Source organism: Zingiber officinale, chromosome 7A (assembly GCF_018446385.1).
Source record: "Zingiber officinale cultivar Zhangliang chromosome 7A, Zo_v1.1, whole genome shotgun sequence".
In the NCBI taxonomy this organism is placed as follows: Eukaryota; Viridiplantae; Streptophyta; class Magnoliopsida; order Zingiberales; family Zingiberaceae; genus Zingiber; species Zingiber officinale.
Window position 1 is genome coordinate 125,198,927 of NC_055998.1, and position 18,200 is coordinate 125,217,126.

Genomic DNA, 18,200 nt, shown 5'->3' on the forward strand with positions numbered 1-18,200 from the left:
TGCCATTTTCTATTTTCTTGCCTTTTGCTGTCTTGCCCAATCGGACAATGGCCAGTTCTTCCCGACCCACATACCTCACTTTAGGTCCCTGGTATACTACCATGGAGTCTCGCTTCGATCGGCGTGACGCTGAGGCTTTGCTTGATGGTTTTGACATTCCGTCACACTTTGAACTTATTCTACCCTCACCAACTGCTCGGCCTCACAAACCGCCGAGTGGAGCCATCTGTTTTTTCCGCGACCAATTCACAGTCGGTCTGCGGTTTCCTCTTCACCCCTTCTTCGCTGACGTTTGCAACTTCTTTGGTCTTCCGCTCGCCCAATTAGTTCCCAATACTTTTCGCCTTTTGTGTAGAGTGGTGGTATTGTTCAAGATACACCGCATACCCCTTCGACCGGAAATTTTTTATTATTTTTATTATCCCAAGGAGTCCGAGCTGGGTACCTATCTGTTCCAGGCTCGGCCCGGTCTAGTCTTCTTTGATAAACTTCCCTCCTCCAATAAACACTAGAAGGAGTATTACTTTTATCTTCGTCTCCCCGAGCGGGCTCCCTTCCGAACCAAATGGCAGGTCGGACCGTCTACTTCTCCCGAGCTGAAAAGATTTAAGACCCGACCAGACTACCTCGAGGCCGCGAACATGCTTGCCGGTCTGAAGCTCGATATCAACAAGCTTCTGCCTGAAGACGTGCTGTATATATTCGGCCTGAGTCCGAGCCGTACTCCACTCCCGAGCAGCTTCGGTAAGAATTTCACTTGCGCATGTACTTTGAGTGCTAACTGATTTTCTTCTTTTTCATTTGCAGCAAATATCGTCATGGAGTCCGTGATGCTCGGGATTTTGAAGAGGAAGATGAGGCGCTTGAGGCGGCAGCCGCCAAGGAGATGGAGCAACTGGGCATCACTCCGATCGGCTCTCATGAGGGTGAGAGCGAGACAAACGCGGAGGAGTTGACAGCTTAGGCCTCCCCCGTGGAGGTGACGGGAGGCGATACTTCACACAGGGAACCAGCCATCCAAGAGGAAGGCTCCGATAGGGAAGATGAGCGCCCGCTCAGACAAAAAAGGTGTCGGACGGAGACACCGTTGCGGTCGGCTACTTCTGCTGTTCGTGTATCCGAGCGGGCGGGATCCGGTTCTCGTGGGAAAACTCCAATGGTGGAGGCATTATCCTCCGATCGGACTCCGTCTCAACTAAACCTGCCTCCCAACCCTATTGAGGCGGTGCCGATCAGCACTCTTCCACCTGCCCCCCGCCGGGTCCAGCGCTCGGCTATTTTGTCCAAGTTCTCCGCCCCGACCTCTGCTCCCTCTGCATCTGCTCACACGTCTCCCGGCCGGAGCCGCACCATAAGGGCCACCCTGCACCTTCCCACCGAGGAGCTTTTGCCCGAGTCTGATCGGCCGACTGCGCCCGAGCATATGATCACCATGAAGGGGCTCCTCGTCGAGATGTGGGCCGATGCTTGGGCCCGTGTTGCGATGATTCCGCTCGGCAAACTGGCCAACAACCATATGCAGCAGGCCACTGGAGTAAGTGTGTTTTCTTCCAGAGTCCTTTACGCCTTCTTTCCGATCGGCTATCAATACTCCTGTTTATGTCAGAGATGGGTGGAGGAGATCGCTGTCTCTAATCGACTGGCCATGGTGGACGAAGAGCTGAAGAGGCTGAAGAGTTCAGGCGATCCGTCCTCCCAGGGACCCTCATATGCCGAGCTGCAAAAAGAGCTCAAGAAAACCAAAGATTTGTTGGAGGCAGAGTGAAAGAAGACGGCCGACCAGGCCTTTACTCTGGCCGAGCTTGAAAGACAGGTCAAGACTCTTGACCGGAAAATAAGCCTAGCCACCGATCGGAAGAAGACGACCATCGCCGATCTGGAGAAGAAAAACGTTGAGGCACAGGGCCTAGAGCAACGAGTTAAAGAGTTGATGGAGCAGCTGGACGGCGAGAAGGCTAGTCGCTCGGGGGAGGCGATCAAACATAAGGACGAACTGAAGAACTTGCAGGAGGCTCTTGAAGCTTCCCAAGCTGCCTTCAAGGAGTATCAAGAGGCCGAGCCAGGCCGGGTCGCAGCCCTGAAGCTGCAGCACATCCGCTCGAACGAATTTTCTGAGAAGGTCTGCGAGTGGATGTATACTGCCTTTGAGTTGGCAATTGTCGCCACGACGGATTATCTGAAGTCCAAGGGTCATCTTCCCGACTCCACAACCATCCCGACTGAAGACTACGTGGCGCTCCTTTCTTCCATCCTGAAGACCGTTTATGATTTCCTTGAGTAGTGTTTTTTGTAATCCTTCCGACCGGCTCTAAGGGCCTGAATTTTAATGAAAATATGTCGTCCTTTCGTTAGCTTACTTTTTTTTCGTTAAATCGCCAATGCCTGTGTCTTCCGATCGGAGCGCGACCTACCACCGTTCGCGTCCCGCACCTTTCCTTCTCGTTAATCGCTTCTCGTCCTGCCTTCCGCGCTCTCGAAGGGAATTTTTCACGAAGTATTTTCTGTAACTAGACCGCTCATCTGAACACACCCACTTCTTTAAATGGAATTCCCGTTAGATGCTCGCGAAGTACCTTTGGTAACTTGGCCGATCGGCCGCTCGACTCACAAGTCGACCTTTTTATTATCTTCTTCCGACCGGGGGGTTTATAGTCACCGGTTCGACTCTAAGGTTTAACGTTGCTGCTCGACGGTCTTCAGGTCGGAGGGTTTATAGTCGCCGGTTCGACTCTAAGATTTAACATCGCTGCTCGACGGTCTTCCGACCGCAGGGTTATAGTCGCCGGTTCGACTCTAAGATTTAACGTCGCTGCTCGACGGTATTCAGGCCGGAGGGTTTATAGTCGCCGGTTCGACTCTAAGATTTAACGTCGCTGCTCGACGGTCTTCAAACCGGGGGGTTTATAGTCGCCAGTTTGACTCTAAGATTTAACGTCGCTGCTCGACGGTCTTCCGGCCGGAGGGTTTATAGTCGCCGGTTCGACTCTAAGATTTAACGTTGTTGCTCGACGGTCTTCAAGCCGGGGGGTTTATAGTCGCCAGTTCGACTCTAAGATTTAACGTCGCTGCTCGACGGTCTTCAGGACGGAGGGTTTATAGTCGCCGGTTCGACTCTAAGATTTAACGTCGCTGCTCGACGATCTTCAAGCCGGGGGGTTTATAGTCGTCAGTTCGACTCTAAGATTTAACGTCGCTGCTCGACGGTCTTTAGGCCGGAGGGTTTATAGTCGCCAGTTCGACTCTAAGATTTAACGTCGCTGCTCGACGGTCTTCAAGCTGGGGGTTTATAGTCGCCGGTCCGACTCTAAGATTTAATGTCGCTGCTTGACGGTTTTCAGGTCGGAGGGTTTATAGTCGCCGGTCCGACTCTAAGATTTAACGTCGCTGCTCGACGGTCTTCAAGCCGGGGGGTTTATAGTCGCCGGTCCAACTCTAAGATTTAACGTCGCTGCTCGACGATCTTCAACAATGAGCTTACAACTCGGATAATATACGCTCCGGCCGAATGGCACGGGGTCTTCACCATCGAGTCTATGACTCGGATAAAATACGCCCCGGCCGAATGACACGGGGTCTTCACCATCAGGCCTATGGCTCGGATAATATACGCCCGACCGAATGGCACGGGTCTTCGACATCGAGCATGTGGCTCGGATAATACACGCCCTGTCGAACGGCATGGGTCTTCGACATCGAGCATGTGGCTCGGATATTATACGCCCGGCCGAACGGCATGGGGTCTTCGACATCGAGCATGTGGAGCAGATAATATACGCCCCGCCGAACGACATGGGGTGTTCGTCATCGAGCATGTGGCGCAGATAATATACTCCCGGCCGAACAGCATGAGGTCTTCGTCATGCCTTCATATAGCTACCCACTGTGCGCACAATGCTCATGTCTTTGCTTTGTTCTTATAACTTTTATTCCTGCAACCAAAGGATACAGCCGAATGGAATATTCATGAAATGTATTACATTGGCGCACCTTTCATCCGACCCGATAAGGCTGGAGGTGGTTTGCACTCCATGGTCTATCTAGCCGTCGTCCATCCTCATCCTCCAAGTAGTAGGCCCCCGATCGAAGCTTCTCGACAACTTTGAAGGGTCCTGCCCACAGAGCCTCCAGCTTGCCTACGTTTCCGACCGGCTTCACTTTCTTCCAGACCAAGTCACCCACCTGGAATGCTCAGGGAATCACGCGGCGGTTGTAGTTTTGCTTCATCCTCTGCCTGTAGGCCATCAGCCGGACGGACGCTTTAGCTCGCTCCTCGTCGATCAAGTCTAATTCTAGCTGCCTCTGTTCGGAATTTGTCTCATCGTAGTTCTAGATCTGGACGAACTCTATGCCGACTTCTACTGGGACGACCGCCTCGCCTCCATACACCAGGTGGAACGATGTTACTCCCGTTCCCTCCTTAGGGGTCGTGCGGATGGCCTATAGGACTCCCGACAGCTCTTCCATTCAGCTTCCTCCTATGTAGTCGAGCCGAGCCCTAAGAATTGGGAGTATCTCCCAGTTGGCTACTTCGGCTTGACCATTGCTTTGGGGATACGCCACAGACATGAAGTTCTGTTCAATGCCATATCCCTTGCACCATTTCTCGAGCTGCTTTCCGACAAACTGTCGCCCGTTGTCCGACACCAGCCGACGCGGGATGCTGAACCGACAGATGATGTGTTGCCAGATGAATTTCTTGACCATCTGCTCGATTATCTTGGCCAATGGCTCAGCCTCCACCCACTTGGAGAAGTAATCGACGACCACCAGTAGAAACTTCCGTTGTCCGATCGCCATAGGGAAATGTCCTACGATGTCCATGCCCTACTGGTCGAACGAGAAAGACACCGTGGACGCTTTCATTTCCTCTGTCAGCTTATGCGAGAAATTATGGTACTTCTGACAGGAAAGACACGTTGCGACGGTCCGAGCGACATCCTCGTGTAGAGTTGGCCAGAAGTATCCGGCCAACAGGATCTTCCTAGTCAAGGACCGGCCGCCCGGATGACCTCTGCAAGATCCTTGGTGCACCTCCTGGAGAATGTACTCGGCGTCTTCCGAACTGACACACTTCAGCAGAGGTCGGGAGAATGCCTTTTTTTAAAGCTGATCTCCGATGAGTGTGAACCGGTCAGCTCTCCTCCTCAGCAGTTGGGCTTCATCCCGATCGGACGACGTGGCACCCGAGCGCAAAAACTCCGCGATGGATGTTCTCCAATCGTTCGGGAATGTGAGGCCTTCCATCCGGTCCACGTGCGCTACCAAAGATACTTGCTCGATTGGTTGTTGGATGACGACCGGCGATATCAAGCTTGCGAGTTTGGCTAACTCATCTGCCGCCTGGTTCTCCGCTCGGCGTATCTTCTGGACCACCACCTCGGTGAAACTGGTCTTGAGTTTTTCAAAGGCCTCCGCATACAACCTGAGTCTTGCATTGTTTATTTCAAAGGCGCCCATGAGTTGTTGCGCGGCTAGCTGGGAATCTGAGTGGATCACCACCCGGTTGGCTCTAACATGTCGTGCGGCCTACAGTCCAGCTATGAGGGCTTCATACTCTGCCTCATTATTTGTTGCCCGATAGTCCAGCCGGACTGACAAATGCATCCGCTCTCCCTGAGGCGAAAGTAGCAGGATCCCAATTCCGCTTCCGAGCCAAGTGGATGATCCGTCCACATATATTTTCCATGTAGCTTCGGGCTCTGGCTTTTGTACCTCAATCACGAAATCTACCAAGGACTGTGCCTTGATCGACGAGCGGGGTTGGTATTGGATGTCAAATTCGCTCAGCTCCGTCGTCCACTTGATGAGTCATCCGGATGCTTCAGTGTTCAGGAGTACCCTTCCCAGCGGGCTATTCGTCATCACAATAATGGTGTGTGCCAAAAAGTAAGGGCGCAACCTCCGAGCGGCAAGGACCAAGGCGAAGGCCAACTTTTCGAGACCGGTGTAGTGAGACTCAGCCTCCTTTAAGATATGACTTAAAAAGTACACCAGCTGTTCTTCACCGCTCGACCTTACTAATGTTGAGCCCACAGTATGCTCAGTTGAAGATAAATAAATGCGGAGTGGCTCACCTACGACCGGCTTTGCCAACACGGGTAAGGAATTCAGGTAAGTCTTCAGTTCCTTGAATGCCCGATCGCACTCCTCATCCCATTGAAACTTGGTAGCTTTACGCAGAATCTTGAAAAACGGCAGGCTCCGGTCAGCGGTCTTAGAGATAAACCTTGACAACGCCGTTATCCGACCGGTGAGACGCTGTACTTCTCAAAGATTTCTGGGAGGCGACATTTCTTGCAATGCCTTTATTTTGCTGGGATTTTCCTCTATGCCCGCTCGGTCACGATGTAACCCAGGAAGTGCCCGCCTTTTGCTCCGAACAGGCACTTCTGAGGATTAAGTTTGACTCCGTATCTTCTTAACGTTTGGAAGGTCTCCTCCATATCTGCATAGAGGTCGGCCGCCCGGAAGGACTTGATAAGTATGTCATCCACATACACTTCCAAGTTGGGTCCGATCTGCTCCCTAAAGACCTTGTTCATCAGACGTTGGTAGGTGGCTCTTGCGTTCTTCAGCCCGAACGACATTACATTGTAGCAGTAGGTGTCGTCCGTCGTGACGAAGCTGACCTTCTCCTGGTCTTCTCGGGCAAGCGACACTTGATGGTAGCCTTGGTATGCATCCAGCATGCATATCAGTTTGCACCCGGCCGTGGAGTCCACCAGTTGATCGATTCGGGGCAGGGGGTAGAAGTCCTTCAGGCATTCCTTGTTCAAGTCCCGGAAATTGATGCAGACTCTTCACTTGTTGCCCGACTTGGAGACCAGAACCACATTTGCACTTCCCTTATGTGGCCGGCCTCCAGAAGCTTCTCTACCTCCACCCGGATGATTACATTCTGCTCCGCGCTGAAGTCCCTCTTCCTTTGCTTTACTGGTCGAGCGTCCAGCCGGACGTGAAACTCGTGCTGCCCTACGCTTGGCGAGACCCCTGGCAGCTCATGGGTCGACCAAGCGAAGACGTCGCAGTTTCGTTGTAGGCATTTGATAAGCTTCTCCTTCTGCCTCTCCTCCAGGTCGGATGCTATGAAGGTGGTGGCCTCCGGTCGGGAAGTGTCAATCTGCACCTCCTTTTTTTCTTCATAAACCAAAGAAGGTGGTTTCTCGGTTATAATATTTACCTCGACTCGCGGCAATTTCCGAGCGGACTTGGCTTCGGCTCGGACCATCTCCACATAGCATCTTCGAGTTGCCAGTTGATCTCCCTGCACCTCCCCTACTTGATCTTCCACCGGGAACTTGATCTTCTGGCAGAAGGTAGAGACGACCGCCCGGAACTTGTTGAGAGCCGGTTGCCCCAAAATAACGTTATACGCAGAAGGAGCATCAACCACGATGAAGGTGGTGGTCCTTGTCCTTCTGAGCGGCTCCTCGCCCAACGAGATAGCTAGTCGGACCTTGCCGACCGGCAAGACTTTGTTCCCAGTGAACCTGTAGAGGGGGGTCGTCATTGGCAGTAGTTCAGCTCGATCGATTTGCAGTTGGTCGAAGGCCTTCTTGAATATTATGTTGACCGAGCTGCCTGTGTCAATGAAAATACGGTGAATAGTATAGTTGGCTATTACCGCTCGAATGATCAGGGCGTCATCGTGTGGGACTTCAACTCCTTCGAGGTCCCTGGGCCCGAAACTGATCTCGGCTCCGCTTGCCCTTTCCTGGCTGCAGCCGACCGCGTGGATCCTCAGCTGCCTTCCGTGTGCCTTTCTGGCTCTATTGGAGTCTCCGCCGGTCGGGCCTCCGTCGATGATGTTGATCTCGCCCTGAGATACGTTGCCCCTATTTCCCTCCTCCCGAGCGGAAGGTCGAGGTCGTTCATGCGACGCCCGATGGTGGGCTCCGGGCTGCTAACGATGATGTCGCTCGGGGGATCTCCTTTGTATCCTTTGAACGGGGCTCCGTTGTCGATGTTGCCGGTCTGGTGAAGGTGATCGGCGGCGGTAGATCCTTGGCGCGGGATGAGCGATGGGGGGAGGCTCCGATAGTCGCGGGTGTTGTGAGTAGCTGACTGATGGAGTGAGCAAAACATTGGGGTCCATGCCTTCCCCTTGGGCTTGAGCCGATTAGCCGCGACTTGCTGGATGACATGCGGCCGAGTGTGTTGATGAGGACGGGCGACTTCGGCTCGTGGTCCTCTGGGGAGCTGGTGACTGATGGGCTGCTTCCGCTCGACAGAAGCTGGTTGGTCACTCAAGACTTCCTTTCTTCTCGCCACCTGGGCCTCCTCCAGATTGATGTATTCGTTGGCCTTATGCAGCATGTGGTCGTAGTCCCGAGGCGGCTTCCGGATGAGCGAGCGGAAGAAGTCACCGTCCACGAGCCCTTGCGTGAACGCGTTCATCATTGTTTCCGAGGTGACCGTTGGAATGTCCATGGCCACTTGGTTGAAGCGCTGAATGTACGCTCGGAGCGGCTCCCTAACGCCTTGTTTGATGGCAAACAGATTGACGCTTATCTTCTGGTGGCGCCTGCTGCTTGCAAAATGATGGAGAGAAGCCATTCGGAATTCCTTGAAACTTATGATAGATCCGTCCGGCAGTCTCCGAAATTACCGATGCGCCGATCCCGAAAGCGTGGTGAGGAAGACTCGGCATTTCACACCATCTGTGTATTGATGCAGAGTGGCGGTGCTGTCGAACTTACCCAGATGGTCGTCTGGATCGGTTGTCCCATTATATTCCCCGATCGCAGGGGGCACATAATGCTTCGGCAGTGGATCACGAAGAATGGCATCTGAAAACTACTGGTTGGTCCGCTCGGGTGACGAGTCCGTTCGGGGTGCCATTCCTTTTCTGACGTCTCGGACGGGTGCTTCGTCCGATGAAGATCCCTTGTCTTAATTGGCTTGCGCTACCTCCGAGGGCATCTGGAACAGATCCCAATGAAAAGGTATCGGGGCGGGCGGCGCCCCCATCTGGGTTCCGGCCGGTCCCTTGTTTTGCCCCCATATTGAGAGCTCCTCCTGGCTGTCTTCGGGTGGCGCTCGACCCCCCGAGGCTGATGTCGCCTGCTGCGCTGCCCGCTCGGCCTGAGCTTTCTGCTGTTGCTCCACGATTTTTTTCGCTCGCGCTTGGATGAGTACTTCGAGATCCTCAGGAGAGAGCGTTACCAGAAGTTGACGTCCAGCTTCTTCCATCTTCTTGGCTCAGATTCAGGTGCGTTCCCACAGACGACGCCAATTTGATCCTGTCCGAGCACTGAGTCGACGGACGCTGGGGACGTGGCACGCTCCGCTGTCTCCGACTGTTGGTGTAGATCTCCGGCGAACCTGCAAAGAAGCCGAGCCGGGAGGGGTTTCCCGGCGACGACCCTCCAACGCTCAAGTCAGGCAATGAGAGAGGCAGCGTAACTGTGGCTACAGTAAAGATTTGCATATACCTTCGTCGAAGTCTGGGGGTCCTTATATTGGACCCCGGGGAGGCGCAGGCACGCTTCTCGATGCGTGCACACTTCCCCAAACATACCTTAACGAGCCCGTGTCAGAAAAGTACCTCTGGCGCGATTCCGCAATCGTCCGAGCATATCCCGGATGTGACGGTGGAAGCTTCCACCGTATGATCCTGTGTAGGGCTCGGCCGCCAACCCTGCTGCCTGTCAGCAGCAGACGTCTCGAGGATGATGTTATCCTCTGTCTCCTTTGTCTTCTTGCGCTTCCTGTCTGTTCCAGGGCCGAGCGGTTCGCCCGCTCGGCGGGCATATCACTTCTGCCTCGGTCGTATGCTCGGATAAGACTGCTCCTGCCTGCCTTTGTTGCCTTGTGCACTGGCCGAACGGACAGCCCGCTCGGCCATGAAACCTTTTTACCTTGAGCATCGGAAACCCGACTCCTAGTCGGGTTGTCTTTCATTCGACGGGGGGGGGGGGGGGGATTCACAGCGGGGCGGCCTGCTTCGTCCGGTCGGTCGGCCTGCTTAGTCCGGTCGGCCGGGTCTCAGGGTTGAATCTCTTGACCTTTGACCTCCACGTGCCGTTGACCTTCCCCCCACGAGGGTCCCCCGTCCTTATCACCGGATCAATAGTCAATTTCTTAACGTTGATTGAAACCCTTTTCCATAAGCCTAGCTTTATAGATACTTATGTTCTCATCCATGTCAATCTTATTCTTGAAGATCCATTTGTACTCTATGGGTTTTACCCCAACTGGCACATCAACCAACTCCCAAACTTGGTTGGTGTATTGGAGTACATTTCAGATTTCATGGCTTCCAGCCATTTCTCAGAATCATTTGAAGTAACTGCTTCCTCGTAAGTCAAAAATTCATCATCTTTGTAACGACCACCCTTCTTACTACTACTATTCTCTAAGGACGACCGTTACTTAACTACTAACTGTACTTAATCGGTATGATTAAAATCACATGGAAACCCTACCGAAAAATTTCGGCACAGTCTCCCCTGTACCGGTGACCATATTCAACAATACATGCAATATATACTCAGCCACAAGCGGCTGGAACACATATCAATCAACCACGCAGTATAATAACTCCAAAATAAAGAAAAATAATACCACAACTCATCACACCATATCACAATTCATTTACTATGTCCTAATCACATCAAAATATTATGTACTATCTCAAATACTTCTAACATAGCAAAAGACAATAGAAACTAAAAGAAAACTTCTTTCTTAGTCCCAAGGCTTCCATAGTCTTGGCATCACACATCCTTCGACCACCTCCTTGTCGCCTTCCTTTCTATATCTTTTCCTTTCCTGTATCTGCAGTAAGAGGAAGTGCAGTCTATAAGCAAAATTTGCTTAGTAAGCGCTATCTAACTCACAAAAACACGAATATGCATGTATACAGAAAAACTAGAAACTATATGCTCTAAAAGAAAATAAAGTATAAACATAACTGCTCATGTCAAACTAAAAGCAAAGAAATGCTAAAGAAATCTACTCATGTAATTCTAATAGCTAATCATGCTACACAAGGATAAAATTGCATGCTGAAAGATAAAGCTAATCATGCTAAATATCAAATCAGGAAACAAACAAAACTAATACTGCATGCTAGAATTCAAATGAATTAAACTTTCTGACTCTAAGCATAAATGAAACTTATTTCATTTGTTTCAAAACTTATACTTTATTACTTTAAAATAATAATCAACTTCTCTTGGGCCCGGCATTGTACCAATTTTCGCGCATCCTTAATATGAGTCGAGGTAGCTAATCCCGAAACTACTAAGGTACTTCTAGGCGATCTTGTGCCTAGGGGCGATCTAGGAGTCCACCCAATGGACCTTGTGTCCGGTACATGCCATTAAAAAGTAAAATACTTATTTTCTTTTTAACTATAACTTCCTTATACTTGTTATTCTTTAATTCTCTTATAACAAAATGCCTTGGCATTTATTCAAACACTTAGTGTGCTTTTAATCCTAACCTTCTGGAATTTAGGATCAATTTAAGACCTTGGTCTTTTTCTTTCTTTTCTTTATCTTTCTTATACTTTTCTTTAACCCAAAATACTGTTAGGGTATTTTTCCATATGCATCTATAAGTGAAATCAACTAGGTAACACACAATCATGCATATTTAAGGAAAATCTAAAACCTCGTTCTACAATACTTTCTATTAACTATCTGTGTTTTTAGAGCAAAGAGTACAACTCTAATTGTTCCATAATTCCAAGCCCCCTAAGCAGTTAGATGAAGCAACTACATTAAACCTCAATAGTGCAGTAACATTCAAATATCATAAAATTGATGATTCATAACTGCACAAATTCAGCTAACATAAGGTAAACTTCAACTCTACTCATTCTACAATCTTACTCCTTTAGTCATGATAAAGAGTGATCTAATCTAACCATTACCCTATCTAGAAGAAAGGTCTTGTCGTTAAACTAATATTGTACCAACATTTAGAGTCACCTAAAAAAAAATAGAAATCATGCTCAGAATTATCTAACCTTTAAATCTCTTTTCTCATCTTCTAAACTAAACTTCTACTCTGAAGTTACTACTTGCATATTTAAATCAATCACATACTTCTCACCTGTTAAATTCATTACAACAATTCAAATCATCTTTTAGTCTTAATACGTGATACTCACCAAAACAACATATTTCATATGCTCATCTTCACTCCTTCATCCACACTTCTGCACTAAAGGAATTACACTACCTACTTCATCATAAATATCCAAAAATCACTGCCGGATCAACCTCCAATTAGCCTAATAAACCAATACTTAATCCAAGCCATTCTATGTTCATTGCCTAATAGCAGAACAAAAGGAAACTAAAAGCTTAAAGAAAAATCTAACTATATACTTGGAATAAAAAGGCAGTTCGTTGCATATATATATATATATATATATATATATATATATATATATATATAAACTAAATATGAAAATCTACATCTGAAATGTTTTCATGAAATCTGAAACTAACATGCTAAACTTAAAACTATAACTGCGGGTTAAAGGATTACTAACAAAGAATCTAGTAGCTTGTTAAACAATTGATAACAAAAGGGTCTAAACTAGTTAGAACTTGAAACTCTATAAAACTTATACTTCTTATACTTTAAAATATATATATCTTTTCTTCTCCAGACCTTGGTCTCTCTTTACTTATAACTACTCATAATCTTGTAAAAAGATTTAATGGAACACATGCTTTAAATTAAAGAACTATTCTTGCTCATTAAGGAAGTAGCAAACTTCAAATCTGCACCCTAAAAGTGGAGGACTGCATCTTCGTGATATGCATGTTGTTTATGCCCACGACAGTAATAGAAAGACTATAAACTATATGCTTATTATTAGAAGGTTGTGCAAGCTTATTATATACATGCATGCTATTCTTAACCTCTTCCAAAACCTAATTCTATACACAAAGCACCCATCTTTAACAAAATCTTCAACCTCATGCTATAGCAGCCCTAAAGAACTACTATTAATACACGGCAGCCCTAAACCAAGATTAAAGGGTATTAACTTATCCCTTTTGCATATTCAAATTAAGCTAGAGTGGTTGAGATACACGACAACCCTATAGATCCATTTTTAATACACGGCAGCCCTAAAACCAATAGATGAGATATATAAATATGCTAAGAATAAACTGAAAGGCTTTAAAAACATGGTTGTTCATGTTCAATAGTTCTTCGCCACAACTAAATCCGGTTAAGGTCTCAGGCAACCTATGTAGGGTTCAGATTGTAAAATCTATGTAAAACCTACCTATGAAAAACTTACACCTTTAAAGAGCAATAGAGATCTTTAAGCATGTACAGCATGATCTAAACCGGATTACCAAACCATAAACTCAAGTCGGAAAATTAAATCCTTTTTTATGTTCAGAATCGTAGTAAGGAAACAGGGAGGCTAATATGCTACACAAACATCCGATCTGACTACAACCCGGAATCCCTCATGGAGCAGAAGAATAGCATCATCGAAATCAACCTATGAAACCAAATATGTCAATAGATCCGAAAAGCACCTTAATGTAAAACACTTCTTTGAAACTTACAAGTAGAGACTGAACTACAAGAAATTACATCCATATCAGATTCATGGAAACTCAACTACTGAACAACATAAAATGAATTCCTCACTAACACTCTGAAACTATACGAAAAACATCCTTGATCAAACCCGAGAACCCCAACAATCTGACCAAAATCCGAAAGCCTAAAAGGGAAGAACAATCTTCTTTATAAAACTCACGAAAACCTCAAATTGAACCTATACCAATTATCAAGCTAAATCCACCGACAGAATCTGTACAAGATTTTGGAAGCTCTCAAAAGAACAAAACCTCCAACCATTGAATCTTAACCTACGAATAATCTGTACCTTCCACATTAATTCCAATCCAGCAAAACATAAGGAAAGGATACAGCAAATGCTAACAAAACTGGAAGGCTAAAACTGTGATACTAATTAAGGTAACAAGGAGATCTAAGTTTGATACCATGTAAAGCCTAAGTAAAACTTACACTTGATACACTTACCCATTCTAAATTAATCCTTACTAAGCAGAGCATAAGGAAAATTGCTGCTGTTATCACAAAAATTATTACAGTGATGTACTAAAACATGCACCCAATAAATCTACACAATCAAATTCTTCAAACTACGCATAGTATAAAGAAAAGTTGCTCAATAATCTATACCATTACAGGTTCATCGATTGGCAGCAAAAATTCTAAAACTTGCAAGGCTCAAGTGATCCGAAAACAGAGAAAGCAAGGAAACTCATGCAAAGCTTCGGGAACAAGGAGAAAATCAAGGATTAAACGTCGGAGCTATCTTACTGCAGGTGAGTAGCAACTTACACTTGAGTTTCTTGGACTTACGGCCGAGAAGGAGACTTCTAGGGTTTTCGGCGAGCTCGAAATCCCTGCTCTTCTTCGTGCTCCCGACTTCTCCTCGTCGAGAGGAGTTCGACGGTGTGAAGAATCCACAGAACCTTGCCTTGGCCGGCCGCCGAAGTTTTGCCTAAACTCGGTTTCTTCGTTTCCGCCCGAGAGCCGTCGTACGTGAGGAACAGAGGAAAAGGTTTTCGGGTTTTGTAAAAAGAAAAACCTAAGTTCTCTTTTAAAACTAGGATTTTTTTTATTATCAACTATACCTTAAATATTTGTCGCTCTTTCCTTATTCAGCAACGACCGCGTGAACACTTGGTTAGCTGCGTTTCCGCCGAAACCCCTGGTCTCAAGTTTGAATCCTCGGCCGAGCACTTTTATTTCCAATTTATTTTACTGTTCCTAACTACTACTTAATACCAATTTATTTCCTTATTTGATTAGAAACGATCACGGGCAGAGTTGGTTGGCTACGTTCGGTTAAGATTTGGTTCGGGTCTGAGGTCTTGGGTTCAAAACCCAGCTTTAACACTTTTATTATTATTTTTTTAAACTTCTTTCTCTTGGTAAAAATATCAAACGAACTCCAAAAATTACGTAAAAATACTCTAAAAATTCCTAAAAATCTATAGAATTTTTCTATAGCATTTTTAAATATTTTTGAATTATTTTTGGAGCTCAAAACGAGGAAATTTGGATCGTTACAATCTTCAATGAGTAGCACTTCCTCATCTTGGGTTACTATTCAACCATATCTATTTGGCTCTGGGTGTATTCTTGTAGACTTACGTTGATCTCACATTTCTTGACCAGTCTCGGATGAAGGAGACACTTGTACTTGTGGCACTGTCTTATTGTCCAACTGTTCATCTTCCAACCTATTTGTAGGGTCTATAATTTCTTCAAGACTTACTTTGCTCCCACTATTTTATTTAGAAATAAATTCTTTTTTCAAGAAAGTAGCATATCGAGCAACAATAACTTTGTGATCACTTGAGAGATAAAAATAATATTCCATTGTAGCTTTGGGAGAACCTACAAATGTACATTTTATGGATCTTGCTACAAACTTATTAGAATTTTCATTCTTCATATAAGCATCACAACTCCATATCTTAAGGTAAAACAAATTTAGTTTCTTTTTAAACCATAATTCATATGGAGTCTTATCTACTATCTTAGTTGGAACTCGATTAAGGGTGTATGTTGCTGTTTCTAAGGCATATCCCCAAAATGACATTGGAAGACTTGCATGACTCATAATTGATCTAACCATATCCATGAGTGTGTGATTTCTCCTTTCCAAAACACTGTTTCACTCCGGTGTTCTAGGAGGTGCAAGTTGAGAAATTATCCCACACTCTTTTAGGTAATCAATGAATCCTTGGCTTAGATACTGGCCACCTCGATCACTCTGAAGGGTCTTAATCTTCTTACCACGTTGATTTTTTACCTCATTCTTGAACTCCTTAAACTTATCTAGAGTTTCAAACTTATGTCTCATTAAGTAGATATATTCATATCTACTTAAATTGTCAGTAAAAGTCATGAAGTGGGTATACGCTCCTCTAGCATGAGCTTATAATGGCCCACAAACATCATTATGTATGAGTTCTAGTAATTCCTTTGCCCATCCACCTATGTTGGTGAAAGGCTTCTTGGTCTTTTTTCCTTATAAACACACTTCACATGTATCTATGGACTCTAATTCAAAAGAGTCCAAATACCCATTACTAAATAATCTACCGATACATTTTTGGGTTATATGACCAAGTCTACAGTGCCAGAGATATGTCAAATTTGAGTCATGCAATTTCTATTTCTTACTTTTAATATAATAAATCGGTTCATCTAAGTTAAGAACATAAAGACCATTATTCAATGAATCATTCCGATAGAATACATTGTTCAAATAAAAAGAACATAACTTGTCCTTGAATTAAAATACAAATCCCTTGGCATCCAAACTCGACACTGAAATGATAATCTTTGAGAAACTAGGAACAAAATAATAATTTTCTAAATTCAAAATAAGTCCACTAGGCAAATTTATTGAATAAGTTCCTACAGCTAACACAACAACTCTCGCTCCATTAGCTACTCGTAGGTCCATTTCGCCCTTAGACAACTATCTGCAGTTACTTAGACCCTGCATGTTCCCATAAATGTGAGAACTACTTCCAGAATTTATGATCCATGATGAAGAAATAGAAAAATTGCACTCTACCATAAAGATACCTAAAGCATCCGCTCCACCGACATCCTTCTTCATGAAAATATTACAATTTTTCTTCCAGTGATCTTTCTTTCCACAATGGAAGCACATGACCTCCTTCTCATCAGATTGGGGTACCTGCATCCCTTTCTTAAGCTTCTTTTGAGCTTGATATCTAGGATTCTTCACTGCATTAGCCTTGGGATTAAACTTCCCGGTGTTAGGGCGCTTGTTAGTCTTTCTGACCATCATTGCATGCAGTGAAGGATTTACCTTCATATCCTTCTTAGCAGTTTGCAGTATTACCATCAGATCAGTCAAACTCTTGTCCATGCTGTTCATGTTGAAGTTCAACACAAACTGAAAAAATGATGGAGGTAGTGACGATAAGATTAGGTCAACAACCAAGTCCTGGTCTAACTTGGAACCTAAGCTCTCGAGCTTCTCTATGTACCCGATCATCTTGAGTACATGAGACCCAACTTGATTTCCTTCCTCCAACATGGTATGAAATAGTGCTCGAGAGGTTTCATACCTCTCTTCTCTCGCACTCTCTTGGAAGAGCTCACGCAAGTGTTGATCAATCTCCCTAGCACTCATATTCTCATGTTGTCTCTGCAACTTAGGAGACATAGAAGACAACATTATGCATTGCACATCCAGTGCATCTTCTATATACTGAGAATAATATAACTGATCTTCATCTGAAGCATTGGGTATAGTCTCTTTCAGTGGTTCATCTTCGAGCACATAAATTTTTCTATCGTGTCTTAAGACGATTTCCAGTTTCCTATACCAATCCAGGTAGTTGGAACCGAGGAGGATATTCTCTTTCTCGAGAATGTTTCACAGTGATAAGATACTTGTGTTTGCCATCTAAAATCTAAAACAAAGTTTTAATATTTATAGAATATATTTAATAAAGGTCTTTTATAACTTCTATTATTTTATTCAAGTCCACATCCCCCACTGTTAGAATCGGAAATTAGTTGGTAACAATTCATAATAGGACTAAAATCCTGAATCATATAGAATGCACACAACTGAGCTGTACCTACATTCTACATTCATCAAGTAGGTCGTTGATGCATGACTTGTTAGATCTAGGGCTTTCATAAATAAATTAAATATTTAAATTCTTTAAAAGGTTTTGTCTAGAAGTGGTTGATGCTCCAATAACTAAGAAGGTCTAGTGCCTCATCACAGCTTGGAAGTTAATTACTGAATTGAATGTTTAATTGACTTATTGTGAAGCATTTAACTAATGTTTTAAGTTGCTTATCAAAATTTCTATTAGAATATTTTCTATGAATTAGTTATCAAAATGTAAGTTTTTATTGTGTGAAATATTTTTCTAAAATTCAAATTTTTACTCTTGTTAAAACTTTTTAAACATTTAAAGTTTTTTTTTATAAAAACTTGTTAGTAAAACCAGAATTTTTGAAGCTTGACCTTTCATTTTTTCCTTAGACTCTATATTTACCTTTCGAAAGTCTTTTTTTATTAAAAAAAGTACCCTATTTTTTTTAATGTAATCAAAAGGGGGAGTAGTGAAAATTAAGTCTAGGGGAAGGGTAGTTAGTACATATTTTTAAGA

The 18,200-nt window shown here is 45.2% G+C and overlaps 1 protein-coding gene across 1 annotated transcript; it reads right to left on the bottom strand.

The window, feature by feature from the left end:
* Window positions 1–16,516: 16,516 nt before the first annotated feature.
* On the bottom strand, window positions 16,517–16,945 carry LOC121999699. Its single transcript, XM_042554344.1, has one exon. It carries the CDS (start codon window positions 16,943–16,945, stop codon window positions 16,517–16,519), a length of 429 nt encoding a protein of 142 aa, XP_042410278.1.
* Between the last annotated feature and the right edge of the window lie 1,255 nt (window positions 16,946–18,200).